The 18,655-nt window shown below is 39.6% G+C and overlaps 1 protein-coding gene across 2 annotated transcripts in view; it reads left to right on the plus strand.

Annotated features, from left to right (window-relative positions):
* The window catches only part of LOC149233296 (ADP-ribosylation factor GTPase-activating protein AGD3-like), a 234,193-nt gene that overhangs the window by 16,933 nt on the left and 198,605 nt on the right, over window positions 1-18,655 (plus strand). The window contains exon 2 of one of the 2 annotated variants that reach the window (XM_089379727.1): window positions 15,170-15,246. In XM_089379727.1, the coding sequence (XP_089235853.1) occupies window positions 15,170-15,246 (77 nt within the window). Of the gene's footprint in view, window positions 1-15,169; window positions 15,247-18,655 lie in introns of those variants that run through there. The other variant, XM_089379728.1, reaches the window with a different exon arrangement.

Below are 18,655 nucleotides of genomic sequence, written 5' to 3' on the forward strand. Positions count from 1 at the left end.
CGATATTTCGGAAATATCGCGATATGAAATATCGCGATATTTTGTCGGCGATATTTCGGCTCGCCGAAAATATCGCGATATTTCCGAATATCGCCGATATTTCGGCGATATTATCAACACTGCTTCTCCACACTCCCATCAACTGCATGTTTAATCTTGTACACCCAATGTGAACCAACCAATGACTTGCCAATTTGTCTTGGCACTATCTCCTAGTTGTCCTTCTGCATGATAGAGGAATATTCCTCCACCATGGCATCTTGCCATACCTGCTAAGAAGCTGCCTCCTTATGGAAACAAGGTTATGAGTCTATCACCTCAGTCATAAGTGCCATGTACCTTGTATATCTCTGTGGCTGTTTACTCTGTTTGAATGTGGAACTAGGAGCTCCAACTCTCTCCCAAGCCTCCTTAATCAACTTATCTGCCCAACTGCCTCATCCTCTTCCTGCACTGGGAGTCATTCGCTGAGTGGGCCCTTCTAACTCTACTCTCTCCTCTTGTTCCTGCACTTTCTCCTCAATTGCGTGCTGGTCGGCCTGCCCAACAATTGGCTGTGATGAAGCCTGAGAAACTCGCTGAGCCTCTTGCTCCTCCTCCTGTGCTGCACCCTGCTCATGCTCCAAGGACTCCTTGAGAGCCCTTCTTGCTCGAACTTGACATCATGTCTTATCACTGTCTTCCTGAGTGCTAGAATATAGACCTTGTATGCCTTAAATGTCTCGTTGTAGCCCACGAAAATGCCCTTCTCTATTGTGGGCTCCCAACATCTTTCGGTTATCAAAAGACACATGGAAGTAAACAAGGCTGCCAAAGATCCAGAAGTGAGACACGTCAAGCTTCATGCTTGTGAAAGCCTCCTCTAGTGTAACTCTGCCTAACACCCTGTGTGGACTCTTGTTCTGAAAAAAGACTGCAGTGTTGCATGCCTCTGCCCAAAGAAACATAGGTAGCCACTGGTCATGCAACATAGCTTTGGCCGTTCCAACAATGCTATGGTTCTTGCACCCAGCCACCCCATTCTGCTGTGGTTATGAGGTGCAGTGATCTCTCTCTTAATGCCCTCCTTGGCACACAAGTCCCTGAAAGTGTTGGAGATGTACTCCCCACCATTGTCTGACCTCAGTGCCTTGATCCTCTTACCAGTTTGGTTCTCCACCAAGGTTTGAACTCCACAAACTTCGAGAAGACCTCATCTTTCTTCTTCATGAAGAATATCCGTGTCTTTCTTGAGTGATCATCAATAAATTTGACATAATATTTGTAACCCATTAGGGATGAAGAGGAAAATGGTCCGCATACATCCGAGTGTACCGACTCCAAGATGCTCTTGGCCCTGCCGTCTCTGCTGGAAAAGGATGTCTTGGAAAACTTGCCGAGTGTGCAACCCTTGCACACATCATGTTGATCTACATTGTATTGTGGTAACTTGTAGCAATCTCCCTCAAAATCTTCAACGCTCCATGGTGTAAGTAGCCCATATGCCCATGCTAAAGCTCCCCAAGGTCACATCTATGCGCATTGATCTCTTTGTTGCTCAAGGCCACTTCTATCTCAAATTGTAACTTGTAGAGGTTCTGCACCCTAACTCCAATCTACTTCATGGCTCCAAAATTTAGGGGCTTGAGGAAAGCCTTTCCTCCGCTGAAGATAACCTCATAACCATTGTTTTCCAAGGTTGAGACTGAAACAAGGTTTTTCTTCAACCATGGGACATAGATGACATCTCTAAGGTAGAGAGGATTTTCGGACTCTTTTTCAAACTTTATAGTACCCATGCCTTGTGCTATGTACCTGCCATCATCTCCCATCTCATGAAACTACATATACCTCTCTATCAATTGGCTGAAATATCCCTTGTTCCTGGTCACATGACAAGATGCTCCACTGTCAAGACTCAATATACCACACATTGTTGGCCACTGAGCTTACCATGCAAGCTATGAGAGAAAAATCCTCAAATTGAGAAGTGAGCTCCTCCACCTTTGCTAATGCTGCCACGTGATCCCTCTTGGATCCCTTCTTATTGTTTGGACACTTGGTGGAGTAGTGCCCAAACTGATGACAAGTGAAGCACTTCACTTTGTTGAGATCTTACTTCTTCTCGCCTTTTGAACTGGACTCGACCCCTCCTGGATTTTTCTTGCCCTTGGCTTTGCCCCCGTTGCCAACTAGGGCAAAATTTTACACTTCCTCAATCTTCACATGAGAGCCAGATTTAGCTTGCTTCTGGATCTCCTCTTGCACACAATCACTCCATAACCGCTCCCAATCTGGAAGCTTTTCTCTGCCACTCATTGCATCAGTGAAGTTTTCCCATGACTTGGGAAAACACAATAGTGCAAAACTGACAACGTCTCTGTCTGAGAATATCTCCACAACTCCAACTAACTCGTCCCTTACTTGGGTGAATCTAGTAAGGTATGAAATCACTTACTTAGACTTGGTCATCTTATATTTTTGAGTTTATCTTTGAGTACCAACTTCCTGACCTCAATCCAACCCTAGTACAACCCTAAGATAGCTATCCACATGGCCTGAGCTTCCCGAAAGGTGAGGTATGATGTGATCCTTGACTCTTTCAAGAATTACCCTTCTAACCTTCGTGTTCTTCTTATTATGCTGAGCCAACTGTTGAGGGTTTTGTGGTTGGACTGGTGGACTGTCCACAAATCCCCACACTCCTTGCTTCTCCAGAACTACACCAATCCTCTCCTTCCAAGAACAAAAATTTGAGGCCCCTTCAAGGCGTTCCTTAAATATCAACCCCAAATACGCCATTTTTCATGTTCGAACTGCTCAAAAACCCTTGCGCAAAGCTTGTTAGAAAAAACCCCTATGCAGATTATGCCTTGGTCACACAGCCAAACACCCTAGCGCAACCCTGAAGTGAACTGTGTCCCATATCCTGCGTCTTTCACATGCTCCTGAAGAAAATGGCATGCTTTCTAGTCTTTAATCAAAGACCCGCTCTGATACCATGTTAGCTTTCTAATACCCAACAGCTAATTTAATAAAAATTCTATAATGAAGAAACTGAAAACTGAACTCCAAACTCTTTTACTAAATATTGTTAAATTTTGGTATGTTCTATGCTTAGAGCAATTTACTTCAAATTTTCATATTAGCCCAATGTCAATATTCAGATTAGCAATGACATCAACATGATAGTAAAGTGCAGATAGAACATAAACATAAATAGTAGAAGACAAGCCAAGACAAGAGGACACAAGATGTGGCACCAGTCAGGGACAAACCCCAATGTGGGGAAACCCTTGATCAAATCTTCTTATATTCTTCAATAGTTCAGCGCAGAGAGAGATGGTACAAATATACAAAACTGATATTTATGACAGCAGTAGAAAGTCCATCATTATACTAATGATGACTGTTCAAAGATGCAACCCTGAATTCTCATGACAGTCTACAACCAATCACTAAGAATGTTGAAGCATACCCTTTTAGGAGATCCTTAATCTAGAAGCCTTCAACATAATACAACTGCAACATTCCTTTGATTGCTTGCTGTTCCTTCAATTTCAGTTAGGGCACAATAGGCAGCCCTTAACCTTCCACTCTGTCAGCAAACTAGCTGTCCTAAGGACTCCTACAAGTTGCCTATCAAACTGTGTCAACACATACAAGATACACTCCAAAAATGTGTGCACTAGCTCACTATTCTAGGGTAATTAGGCTGCTGCAATTCTGGACTGGTTAGGGCACCCAACCACAGTCCCTAACATCCCTCAAACTAACCCAGAATTCCTTTCTCTTGTTGCGGCTGTCTCTCAATAGGATGCTGCCCTCCACGCTGTTCTTTTAGGGCAGTTACAAGCCCAACGCATGGACTTGACACCCTAAAACAGTTGCTGCACCCTCCAACAAACCCTCCTTGCCTCTGCCTCCAAGAACAGGGCCTTGGCCCTCCAACCAGTCACTCTGTCCTCGCTGTCCAGTCTTCTCCTTGCTGTGGCTAGGGCTTCCTTTTGCTGCAGTTAAGGGCTTCTTTTTCCTTTCCTCTTGCTGGGATATGGCCTCTCCTTGCTGCGGAATTAGGGCCTCTTGACTGCGGATAGATGACCTTAGATTAGGTTTCTCTAGGCTGCGGCTAGATCCTTCTTTCGCTGCGTGTAGGGTCTACTTGTTGATGCTTATGAGAGCCTCCTTTGCTGCATATAAGAGCCTTCAACTGCGGATATAGGCTTCCTCTAGACAACGTATAGGAGCCTTCCTTTTTGACTGCGGCTAGGGCAGCATTAGACCTTCCTTGACTGCGGCTAGGGCACAACTGAACAGCAACTAGGACTCTCTTTGGTGGCTCTTTCCACAACGTCTTCCTTGAGAGAAGACAAACCCAAAATATGTGGAGAGAGAGATCAAGTGAGATGTGTGTAACAAATGACTTGCGGCCTCCTCTATTTAAATGCAACATTGAGGCTGAGCTGGGGGTAATTTGCTTGCTGGCCGACCTTGACAAATTGTCAAATAATATAAATAAATTCATATCTCCATAAATGCTTGACGGAATCGGATCATCTTTAGATCAATCCTACACCTCTCGGAGAGAGGAATCCAATTAGCTGCCATAAATAAGATGACCCACATGGAGTTTGGCCCTAGTTGCCAATTTTAACAAATATGCCGAGTATTTTAACAAATAATGGCAGCTGAAAAATAAATTCACAAAGACATAAGAAATCAATAAACAATACACCAGTCCGCTTGGGGTAGCTCAATTGGCAATGGCCGTGGAAATGAAGTCTCACCGAACCGAAAGTCTTGGGTTCAAATCTTGTGCTACCCTTCCGATTGGGGTAAGAAGTTGGACATGATGAAGATGTAGTCCTACCAAGCTTACAAAAAAAATAAAAATAAAAATAAACAATACACCAAAATTTACCCAGGAAACCCCAACTAGGGAAAACCTGCCTACTTGTGTTTTATTATTATTATTCTACTTAGCAAAAATCTTAGAAACTTGATTACAAATACTAGGAAAAATTCCCCTTCAATTTGCTGTCCCTCAACACACTGTTTTGCATCTTTCTAACCAACTCGGCCTTTGCACACACAACTATACAGACTCGTACATGCTATTTGGCCCTCTTGCGCAGGCTGAATCGGTGTTGGAAAGTGAGTACGTTACTAAAGAAATCGCGGAGGCTATTTAACTTACATCTCTCTGCCCTAGCACGCTGAATTGGAATCTCTTCTTGCTAAGCTAAAACACACAAGTCTCTAGTGCATAATGATGATAGCCAAGTCTGCGCCCTCCCTTTTTATAAAATCAAACTGGCCCATCAACTCAAGTCAAACTACTAAGATCGATTTACTATTTTTGACTATAGGAAAATTAGAATTTTCATAAGTCAAAATTAAGTGAAAGTATAACTACACCTTAGCTTCACTTGTGGGTCCCTTTGCCAAATTTACGCACTTCTAAATTTATCAGAACCCTTCCATCTCTAACTTCAATTAACAATATCCCATTCTCTCTTGAGGGCTCTAGCTTTGTCCTCTTCTCCACAGGCACATGGATGTATACTAGACAACCAAAGATCCTCTAATGTCCTATATTCGACTTCACTCTTGTGAATGCTTCCTCTAAAGTCTTGTCCCCCAATATTTTGTGAGGGCTCTTGTTCTGCACATATACTACTATGTTACATGCTCCTGCCCAAAATAACATATGCAGATCTTGGTCATGTATGATAGCCTTGGCAGATTTGATGATGGACCAATTTTTTCTCTCCACAACCTTGTCCTACTATGGATTATAGGAGACTGTCAACTCCCTCTTATATGAGACTGTCAACTCCCTCTTAATTCTTACCTCTTTGTAGGAATCCTTGAAGTTATTGGAGTTGTACTCACCCCCATTGTGTGACCTCAAGACCTTGATCCTCTTCTTTGTTTGGTTCTCCTCTGAGGTTTTGAATTTTTGGAAATGGATTGAAGGCCTCATCCTTGTACTTCATAAATAAGATCCAAGTTTTTTTGGAATAGTCATCAATAAATGTCACATAATATAGTGCTCCCTGTATTGATGCTACTGACATTGGTCCACTCACATTTGAATGTATAAGATTCAATATCCCCTTGGACTTACTCTTGCTACTGGGAAAAGCAACCTTGGCATTCTTGCCAAGCGCACAACCTCTACACATGTTGTTCAATACTGAAATTTGGGAGATTAGTGACATGTAACAACCCGAAAAATAATTTGACAAAATTTTCTAGAATTTTGCTTCATAAAACTACACTTTAAATTTCTTTTTCCAAAACCCAATCAAGTTGCACAATTTGCGCCATTAGCTTATCAACACAACAAATAAATTTTGCAATGGAAAAACCCAAAAATTGCAACTCAAAGTTAACACGAGAAATAGAAAAACTTAGCCTTGTTTTTTTTAATATGCATTATGAAATTACATGCCAATACTTCAGTCATAGAACCTGAAACAGATCTATAAATATCCCCTGCTACATGGCATGCTTGGCTGGATAATCAGCTGATGCTATGGCCTCCAAAGATGAATGCAGCAACACGAAACTTGGCATTTGAAATTCTGCTTCCCCAAATGTTACGCACCCGTGAGAGAACTGACTGACCTTTCCTCATGATCTCCTCGTTAAACCTTTGCAACTGGATCTGATTTCATCCCTCCTCTTTGTGTGGCTAGGGTATATGATCTCAATACCGAAACCCATCCTGATTAGATCAATTAGGGTGTATCACTTACCACCGAAACTAACCCTCTACATAATGTGGGCTCTCACCCATACAAGCTCCAAAAGCTAACTCAACAACAACAAAACAAGAATCTAAATGCATGCCTAAGGAGTGAGCTCTCATATCCTTTAATAGTCATGGACTATCAAAATACCATGGGTCTTTTTCTTCTTTTATTAAAGTGACTTATAATATTCTTTTTTCTTAGTCACTTTTTAATTAATTAATTCCCAGATATTACATTATTACTTTTTAATTTGTAGCATATGGGAATGGCTAGGCTACTGAGTTCCCAATGCTCTGAAAAAGGGACATTACATGGCGATCTTCCCCTTCAACTTGTATAAAATGCCCTCTCTAACCTCGATGGCTACTGTTGTGTCAGTGTTAGAGTCCTTTGGACGAATGAGCACTTGCCCATTCTTGAACATGACTACAAAGCCTATGTCCTTGATAACTAATACTAAGAGTAAGTTTTTTCTTCATTCCTAGTACATAGAGCATGTCCTTGGCCTCCAATGATCCACCTAACTCGAGTTGTAACAAGATAGTTCCTTCTCCCTTCACTACGTACTTGGCATCACCCCTGCTAGACAACTCCCATGCTTCTGTCATATGATATGATGCACCATTTCCCAAGTGCCACTCCTGGTGATGGTGCTAGTAGAAAGACAGGAGACTAGTGAGAATTCCTTCTTGAACTTCGCTACAAACTCATGTCACTGTCTCTGCCGATGTTGTTGTTTGCCACGACTTCCCCTTCGCCTTCTTTTTCTCTAGACATTATGATGCATAGTGCCCATTCTTGTGGCAAATGAAACACTTAAGCTTGCTCAAGTCTTTCTTCTTCCCTGGTTGTGAGTTTGACCCCTCAACCTTACCCTTGGAACTCTTCCCTTTGCCCATCTTGGCCTGACTGACTAGCGCTAGGTTCTCCTCTCCATCTCTTTGCTTGATGGCTTGATACTCATCTGCGCCTCTTCCTGGATGCAATCATCCCAAAGCCTCTCCCAATTCCTTGACATTGGACAAATGTTTCTGATGGTTTGGTGAAACCATTTAGTGCTACATTTACAAGTTCTACATTCTCCACTTTCTCTCCAATTGTTGCAAGTTGATCATTTATTTGGGTGATCCTCATAGAGTAGCTACTAATGTTATCAAACCTTGACATTTGGATTGATCTGAGCTTGTTCCTCAAGATCATCTTCCTATTCATGTTGTCACTTTGTAACAAATCCACTACAGCCTTGAACATCTCTCTGGTCGACTGCTTCTCTACCAAGTGAGGGAAAATGATCCTTTACGACATCCATTATCACTTTATGGGCTATGATGTCCTCCTTTGAATGAACCTCTGTCAGTGTAGTAACAACCTTTTCCATAATCTCCCAAAGGTCACGTTCCTTCAAAAGCATGGGCACCCTCGTCTTCTAGGATAAGAAGTTAGAAACTCCATCCAACTTGTCTTCAAACCTGAGACATGTTGCTACCATTTATAGATTTGATAAAGATCTGACATGTGCTTATTCCTTTAATCAGCGACAAGGATATAATTGCTGTTGGTTCATAGATCTGTTGAGATCTCTTCGCATATCTGAAATATCTACTGCAAACTTTTGTGGATTTGTGTTTTGGTCCTTTAAAAACCCACAAGATTTTGTTGCTGCCTCTCCCTTTGAAGTGTATGACCTCCACCAATATCACCACTGGTTGATCTTTGCAAAACTTGAAATCGACCTTCCTCTCAGAGTGCAAGCTTAGATACCATGTCAAATTTCTTAAATTCCAACAAATAGGAAAAATATTTCCTAGTAAGTCCTTGTTGTAAATTAAATTAAACTGCAGATTATTGAATTGAACAACTAAGATTTTAATAGGTAAATGAAATAAAGTCAGCAGAACCAAATTGAGCCAATCTCACATATGCACACACGAAATTTTTTGTGCTTCAAATCTACTATTCATTAATTAATTTTTTAGCATACAAGGGCTTATTTACTGGGAAAACGGCCCTTTGAGGAAATATACAAGCTACAGCAATTTTTTGAAAATTAAATGGGCACATGTACAGGCAGTAGTATGGCCTGCTCGTTGCTGTTGTTCCCTGGTTTGCTTGTCCGACCTGCCTCACGTGCAAACCTCATGTGTGAGTGTTGTTTGTTGTGGCAAACCCTACTGCTGCTTTGTATGATCCACACAAGTGTCCTTTCACCTACAAAACTTGTTGTATGGCTGTGTGGAGGGTCGAAGGGTTTGGATGACTTCCACACATCTAGACACTTAGACTACTGTGGACGTATGTGTCTGATGCTATTAACATCAACTGGGAAAAGCCCTGTTTGCCCTTAAGAACTCAACTTTATAAAAGGAGGGATGTGGAAGGATGTAAGGAAACTTATGGCAAAGCTAGATTTCCAAAAATAAGGTCTCTCACCCTCCTAGAATTTTATAAAATAAGTTTATATGTTCCCATCAAAAGTAAATGGGGTTTGACAAAGGTCTTGTTACCGATCTAATTAGCAGAGTTGCAAAGGTCCATGCAACTTGCCAAGATGGGGAGACACAGGGTAAGGGCCCACTGTCAACTCGCTCCAAGCCCCCACTCTTTAAGGCCAACATCTTCCGAGAAGGTTAAGGGAGGATGCCCAATTAGTGCCTTAACCAACCAAGTCAAGACTAGTGCCTTCTTTAGTGTCACATGATGAGGTGGAGGAGTTAGTTTTATGCTGTCGTACTGGTTTTCTATGTGTAAATTTGCAGCAGAAACTCAGAACCAACAAGATGATACACTTAAAAGCACAAGTTATAGCATGTAAATAGTCAAACTAAGTGTGTAGAAAATATCCTAACCAGTTCTAAAGTTATTTCTAAGTTTAGAACAGTGGTTACATGGGTTTTAGAATTAATTTACTTGCTTCCCTGTAACTGTAGAATGTAAAATCTCCATAAACATACAGGGACAAAACCGATTTCCCCTTAGAAGACCTCCCAATTAGTGCCAAAGCACTCTAGATCAAAGGTCTAGGAGTGGAAAGGCTAGGAGCTGTTAGATTGACCTTAAAGATCACTTCCAAAACTTTGGACAACAACAAAATGCAATTTCCAGCAATTTATAAATCAAATTTCTGAAGCTTTGGGATCAAACCCCTTGTGTACTATGCCCAAAAAAGTTCCAACAAAGAATTCAATTGAGTAAGAACCGGAAATAATTGTTATTTTGACTGTAAATTGACATATCAACAAGATATTAATATTAGAGGCTATGCACAAGAATGAAAATACTTATTTGGTGAGAGTGTGGAACCTTAAAAAGACTGCAGACCTATTTTGTAACAGCACTAAAAATGCAGATTTGCAAGAGAAAACTAGATATGACATAAAAAATATATGAACTAAAATCTCAATAATTAGTGTTACAGTCCTTGGTTAAGATATGACCTTATTTTCATTAACTCTAAGGTAAATAAACTTGCTTTCTTATGATAAAACCTGAAAAATCAGCAAGCTAATCGTCCTAAACTAAAACAGAATAAAAAAGATTTCGATTTTTATAAATAAGATGGTTGCATTGCTTTTCTTACCCTTTGCCACAACAAATTTATCTCATGACCTGGGTTCTGAAACACACTTATCTCTAAGTTAGCCTTGCACTTGATCAGGGAAGTGAGGTTGGTTTCTGAAGGAAGTCGTCTCCAATTTTGACTTAAAACCCTTCCACTTTTCAGATCCAACTAAGAGCGGCCCATAGCATGGCATTCTTTGATCTTGTGATCGACTATGTGGTGAAATATGAACTCTTCACCAAGTTGAAGCTCCCTTTCGGAATGGTCCAACCTTTGTTTGAGTGGCCCAGTTGCAACAAAGAAGCAAAGTGGGCAAGTGCCCCAATTTTTTTCCTCGGCGTGGTTATGTAACCGCTCAATGGATCATTCCTCCAACCACTGTGCAATCTTACTCAGTGGAAAATGTCTTATATTTTAGCCCAATTACCACAATAAGCCAAGAAAATACAAGATGGTAAAAAGTTAAAACCAATCCACAATGTAAAACAATAATACAATGTAAAACAATAATACACAGGTTTGCAAAATGGGTTCTAACTTCTTTTTATTATGACATATGATCTCACAAAACAACAACAACCTAGAGGGAGGCTAGCCTTTTATAAAACTTTTCTAAGAGTTGGATAATGGCTAGTTGATGCTTCCTATGGAGAATTTTATTTACTTGTTATCCACATGTTGGAGACTAAGTAATTTAATACAAATATTACAATTATATTCATAGAATTGCTTACTAAGGGGTCGAATTGACTCAAATTCCCCTTGGAAGTCCAACGTTCCCTTTGCTATGTCCTAGGAAGGCCCAAGAATAAAGCATCGTAAACTTTGGAATCCCAACATTCCACTTGGAAAACTCAACTTGTTCCATGCAACTCGACTTGGTCCTCTTGGAATTTACTTTGGTTGAGGAGAAGACTCTTGAGTTTCTAGCAACTACATTTTTGTCCACTCATCAACATCTTGGTCCACAACACTCCAATGTTCCACTTGACTGTTTATACTAGCTGGTTTGAAGCTCTAATGACTAGCTGACTTGACCATTAATGACTAGTAAACTCGACTTTACTACCTTTTTGCTTGAACTCCAATGCCTTGGTGAATTTGATGATTTTGCTACTTGGGTTTGTTGCAGCCTGCCCATGATTTCACCTAGGTGTTGCTCCAATTTTTCATATCATGTCTTGTGTTGCCTCATCATCACTTATTTGCCATGTCATCATGCCCTTATGCTAGATCTCTAATGCTTTGAGGGATTTGAAAATTTTGAGACACGGGTTTTGTTTCTCTCCTTCTATAAACCAATTTTGGTGTAATGCATTTCACAAATTACCCAACACTGCCCTTGTTCTGCCACCTGAAAACCTATAGTACCTATTGACTGACTTTGACCATACGTAACTTGACAATGCCTTCAATGTTTAGAAAAACTCAAGGTGGCATGTCATCCTCTCATCAAACTAAACAATTTGGGACCAAGTTGACTTTTTGACTTCTAGGGCCACTTGCATTGGGAAACATTAATTTCCTTGGGAAATGCAAAAAGTTGACTTTGTGAGAATGTCATGTATGATAAGTTGAACTATATGAGAGACACAAGACCAAGGGTAATGCCACATACAAACTCAATAGACATAGGTGGATCATGACATGGGTTGGACTCGTCACTCACCCATACATTGGTGATCACCCCTAATTAAATAGGTTCCTCTAAAACCATGCATTTTCAAGTAAGCCCATCCAAGGCCCTCCAATCCTATCCAGGACAAAAAGAGCAAGTGATAAACTCGAAGGGATTGGCCATGGCCTGACCAAACACAAGGTCTAGGATACCCAATACAATGCTTCACATGGCTGTTACAAGGCTCTAACTTGTGGCCTTGGGCTTACAATGATGTGAAATGTATTGCAAAAATGTATGTGTACCCTTGCTGTCATGAAGGGTAACATGTCCCTAGATGTAGATAGTATAATTGTGAAGAGTTTTTATTTTGGGAATGGAAGTTGGTGTCATAACATTTCATCACTGAGACAAAATTGGCACAGTGACGTGGCTTCCATACTGAACTGTCAATATATTTAAAGGCTAGTAAAATAGAACGTAACACACATCCACACATAGAAGGCTTCTAATCAGATATTGAATTACCTAATCACATGCTAATGAAGACATGATTGCCACACTAAGACCCATTATTGCAGTGTCGATAATATTGGCGATATTTTGCAAAATATCGCGATATTTGTAGGCAAACAATATTTCATCAAGTAAATAACGCGATATTTTGAAAATCTCTGCTAAATATCACGATATTTTGAAAATATTGGCTAAATATCGCCATATTTTGAAAATATCGACTAAATATCATTATTGCTTTATATGTTTAAAAATCTGAAAAAATTGACTTTTTACGGTTGCTGATATATTCCGATATTTTGCCGATATTGTTGATAAGATGTTTCCAGGACCCTTGCCAATATTTTGCCGATACCGATATTTTCAACACTTCATTATTGTGTCAAGAGAAGCGAGGTGCTTTACAGTGTAATGTTCCCTACTAGTTAATTGCCCAAGGGATGATGATGTAGCCTAACCAACCCTGTGGGCTGTAGTCAATGATAAAGAGGGAAACCCATTATCTAATGCTTTTGGGGCAACATTGGGTAAATTGGGGTAATTGGGGCAAAACTTGTGAAGGAAGCTAGAATTGGGGCTAAGTGGAGGGAAACTTGTAACCCCTCAAATTAAAATAAGAGACCCCAAAAGGAGTCTATAAATAAGAGAGAGGAGAATCATTATTCTCATCATGGTTGATTGGATATTTCTGTTTTGTGAGCTGAGGCTCTGAGGGTTTTAAGACCCCTTTTTCCTTTGATTGGTTTCGGTGGTGATGATCCCACCCTAGCCAATCCCCTTTCTCTATCTCCACTATTTGGCATAACTATCTGAGGCACTTTCATCTGGGTTTTAGCAAGCAAGGGGAGATTTTCTGTGGATAAGTTGGCTTAAAAGGGACACGCTGTGGCATCTTTCCTCTATTTTGAATTCTCTGAGGCTAACATCAAGGACAGCGAGGCAGCCTAGGGTTTCTGTGGAGCATAAACTAACACCAGACCTCTATCTGGGCCAGCAGAACCTTCAAGGGCCTAGCTGAGGTCATTCCAGGGCAGCAGAACCCTAATCCACTCAACAGACTTCATTTCTGTGGCACTGAGGGCTAGTCTAAGGCAATTTTGGAGCAGCAAGGACCCCCTCTAGGGTTTAATTGTATCAGCACAAGATTCTGTGGCTGCCAAAGAGTACTGAGGTTCCTGAGGCCCCTTTTAGGGATGCAGATAAACCTCAGGAGGCAGCGGACCTCCTCCAAACTCACAGTGGCTCTTCCAAGCAGTGATCTAAGGCAGCATAAGGTTGAAGGTAAATTGGGCCAGCGGATCCCCTTCTACAGACCAGTGGAGGCCATTCTAGGACTGCGGATCAAGTCCTGAGTGTACCCTGAGGCAGCGGACCCATTCTCCAAGATTCTGTTGAGTCAGCGGCCTTCTCCCTAGTACTGATCGGTCGCAGTAGGTAATTCTGGGCAGCGACAAGGGTTTGTAGCAGCAGGACATGCAGCTAAAGGCAACAGCAAATACAAGTACTGTTAGTATGTCACTAGCATAATTGTAAAGGTCATTATCAAATTGTCTCCTGAGACAGCAAGTCCTGTAAGTTGGTTGTTGGGTCAGATTTATGGATTAGAGTATTCAGTGTTGTTGCAATCATATATTAATTGCTAGGGTTATATTGGAGAGACTGTCACTGCTATGGATGCTATACAACCAGGCCTACAGGTGTAATAGCCCTGGAAGTAATTGATAAATTGAAACTGATGTGAACTATTGAATGTATTATGAAATCTACTGCTTGACTACAATGTTGTGTATTCTATATCATCTCTGCCTGGAATTAAAAGGAATACTGTGAAAATCAGTAGAATTTATCTTGTGATCTTATAATCCTAAGAGCAAAAATTCCCTAGGGATATTACATACAGCTCTCGTGGGGGGATATCTTCAGCACGCACTTGTGCACGCATATGCTTAATATTAAAGAAATCGAAAAAAAAACTGATGTTCTATTTTGTTCTCAATAATTACTGTAATGTCAAAAGAACCAAAAAGAAAAATAGATCTGATACTAGAAAACAAGGTCCACATCTATGGATAAACTAGCATAGATTAATCTTAATTTTGTGTTTAGAGGGATAAAAAAATGTCAAGGTTTACAACTTGAGTATTTTATCCTTCTCATTGCTTAATAAATATTAAATTTGGGGCTGAGATGAATTCATGCTTGTGAATCATGACAACTAAAATGATAACTATACTGTGCTGATCTTGATTATATTATGGTATTGATAATTTCATGGATGACAATGTAATGCAATCATGATGGTATTCTCATGCAAGATGAAAAGATTTGTGTGAGTTTTGAATGGTGAGTGGGGGTTCAAAACCAAAAACAAAAAAGAGGAAAGAGATGATAACATTAAGGAAGTGGAATTGTTGCCGTTTTGCAAATTTATAGATGCTAATATAAGTATTTTTAATCAAGTACTGTTGGTCCATCTTTGTTCTAACCACATTTGTACAGTTTACGTACCTTTAAAACTAATGGGTTGGTAGTGGGATTTTGAATTATGTACTCTAGGCAAGTGAACAAAATTGTAATATAAGAAGTTATAACGTCAATCTAAATTAAAATGAACATGGTTTTCTAGTGTTCCTTTCATTGGGCAAAGTTTTGGTAACATTGTTATCGAAGATTTCAAAGCTACTTTTTGATAGAAATCTGAGCTGTTCAGCACCTGATATCTGATTTCTGATTCAGGTACAAGCATCAGAGGAAAGTGCAGAGATTTTAAGGGAGCGCTGTCAGAAATTTTACAAAGGATGTAGAAAATATACGTGCGTTTCTGATAGACCTCATTGCTGTTCTCTTATTTATATGGTTGTTTGTTGTAGCAACGTAAACAGTATATTAGTGGTCTCAAATGAAATTGTCCAGTGTAACACTAAAGGAACTTGTAATTTTGATAAGATTTTGAACCACACTTGCTGGCTCGAAACGTTGACTCAAAAACACATTGTGATGGAGCCAGAAGAATCTGATTAAAATTGCTCACATCACATAAGCCTATACTCAGAAAGGAACTTGTAATTCTTATTCTGAATGTTTCTCTAAGAATAGCATTCGATATATTGAAGAAAGTATGTGGTGTACTAGGTTAATTGAATATTCTAGTTGTGTTGTGATCCGTGAGATTCACTGGTTCATCAAATATTGTATACATACTAGCAGAAAATTCAGGGGAGCAATTTTAGACAGAACCTTAGGAAGTAACGTGAACTCCAAAAGATACAAGTCATTCACATAACCTCAATGAGAGTCAATATTTGTTTTACATTCCCCAACATCTAATTATTAAATATGACTTAATTAATGATAAGCCATGACAAATTAAGTTTACAACATGATTTTATTTTAAAATATAGCTCATAATATAAACTTCTAAGCTACAAATATGACCATTATTAAATATTTACTTTAACACCCTGCCTTCATGGTCATGCTAGATATGATTGCTTGTCCCAAAATATAACCAACTTATCTTAACCAAGCAAGTTGTAGAAGTTGTGTGCAACCCCCCTCTGAGTAGTGCAACTTGTAGAAACTGTCTGCAAGTTACCTCTGGAGTCTGAGTAGTGCAACTGTTGTACAACAGGCTAAGGTTTACGACTTCCCATTTTTCTTTCTTGTTTATGTGCCACATACCTCTCTTTGATGCTGCCACATCACAAGATAAGCTGATTGTAAACCCTATATCCAGCATTGTTGATACTGAGTCATCAAACATTTGATCATCCACTGATTCACTAGCTTGATTGGAATCATTAATAACTGAAAAATTCAGACAATCTTCTGTTGATGCATAATTTTGCTTGTCCTCCAATAAATGCACATTTTCTACATCTTGGTAGCATAGTAAACTTTTGCTGAAATACTAGGTCTTTTGTGCCTGCCATGACCTGCAAAGTGTTTAGCTTGTCCAGTCACTGGTGCACATTTTGTAGCCAAACTTTGCCACTCTTTACTTCATTTTGCTAATCCACATGTCAAATTGAATCCTGATGGCTGTCCTGGATATGTATTGCTTTGCTATGGAAACAACTTTGCTTGTACTCCCTTGGAGGCCTTCTTTCCACTCATACTTTTCAACATCGCAATGTTCTTATTGGTTTGTTACAACAGTAAAAAACAAAATAAACCTGCTCCTGCTGCTTACCTCTGTTCATATGTCTTAGGGAGGTTTTGTGGATGGGTGCTATTCCCAAGATGGAGGCTTTCCCAATGCAACTCGGAGATTGGATAACCCAAGAACTCCCAAGCCAAATACCCTTTATGGGCTCCACTGATAAAACACCCAGGGATAATGTTCAAAAATGAAATGCTTAGAGTGAAATAGGGTAACAAGTTCAAAGGACCTATGGCTAAAAATATTAAACAATTATTTAGCCAGTAAAAAAGATTCAGTACTACAACAACACATCAATCACATAAGAATTTGATATAGGATGTTTACGTGGAAACCCATAAGGGAGAAAACCACATTTTTTTTAAACTTTTAGTGAAAATGCAATCACCAACTTCAGTTTACATATTTATCCAGGCACCAACCTACAAGAGGCCCCAACTATTATAAACGAAGAATACTCATAAGATCTGAAATATATAAATATCCATGATAGGATTATATATATATATATATATATATATATATATATATATGAGATTGTTACAAATGACGGCCCGCCTTATATACCTAGACAGGTGCCCCTTCATGAATGGTCATGTCTTTAGAGACACACCTCTTCTATACTAATCACTAGTTATTCATATATATATATATATATATATATTGCCTTCCTCTCAGAAAAACTTTGTCCTCAAAGCTTATTGCTGACAAGGTGTGTCATTTGTTACTTTGTCATGTAATCTATTCGTATCCTTTGGAGTTCTTCGATTTGTCATCTTCGAGGATAAAAGATGATATGATCTTCTAAGTGCTAAACAAATTTGTCGAATTGAGAAGGTATTTGACCATCTTAAATCAATCTTTTGTAGAACTTTGCAATTATTTGATAACTGGGATAAATTGCTATCATAAGGTTGGATTGTATAGGCATTAGTATTCTTCGAAACATAAGTTTGTTCTTTACATTCTAAGTGATACATATATTCACACTGATTGAGATGTCTGCTCTTGTGATTCAGATGTCGATAAGGAGTTCTTGTGATTTGATTTTCCCTTATCATGTTTGTGGCATATTCCTAATTTACTTCATATACTGATGTTGTTGAGTTGGTTATAGTATCTTCACTTGGAATTTTCATCGTATGAATTGCAACATTTGAATATGTTTTTACTTCAATTGGTTTTTCATCTTCTTGAGTTATGGTATTGACCAAATTTTGCAGGGAGGCTTGGGCACATGTATTCCAAAGAACCCAGAATGCGTTTTGGGAAATTCCACCTAGAGACAGTTTTATTAAAATAATTAATTATTTTTAGTGGGTCCGTAAGTCTAAACTTATGAAATTAAAATAATTAAAGGGTATTAATCTTTATCTAACTGCGGGTGTAACTTCTAGAAGAAGATGAGGATCAAGTAGAAATGATCTTAGCCATTGATTAGCTTTTAATCTAGGTCGTTGAAAAGATTATATAAGGAGGCTTGAGGATCATTTGGAAAACACATCGAATAGAGTTCAGAAGATCGAATTTTTGAAGCGGAGCAACTGCTGGAGAGAAATTCGAAGTGAGCTTTTGTAGTGGGGGTAGAGATAGTATCCGGAAGAGGGAAGTTTTCTTGGGCCAGAGAGTACAAGACAGAGAAGGTAGAACGACGTCTAGAGAGAGGTTGACGCTGGCCCACGTAGTGGCAGCGCAGAACCTAGAGGGAGATCGAATTCTTGCTGAAGAAATTGAGTTTCAGAAGCCGGGAGCCGGGGTGTGAGACCGCGAGGCAGAAAATCGAAGTTTCTGGGCAGTAGAGGTGACACAAAACTGCGTAGGGTTGATGCAAATCTACGTAGAGGTTGACACAGAAGGGATGCAGAGCCTACTTTCGCTAGATCAGGGTTAGATTCTTCTAGTGACAGGTTGAGATCATCTCACTATTTGTTTTGTCTAGTTTTTCTCTGTATTGGATAGCTAGTCGGGCTTCCAACAAATTGTACTCAGATTTACTACTGCAGAATAATAAAACCCTCAAAGCTGCTGCACCGGTTTTCTCGCATTGTGTTTTTTCGGGG

The sequence above is a fragment of the Pinus tabuliformis genome, chromosome J (genome assembly GCF_031772625.1).
Source record: "Pinus tabuliformis cultivar Carrire ecotype Pingquan chromosome J, CPIR1, whole genome shotgun sequence".
NCBI classification, from domain to species: Eukaryota; Viridiplantae; Streptophyta; class Pinopsida; order Pinales; family Pinaceae; genus Pinus; species Pinus tabuliformis.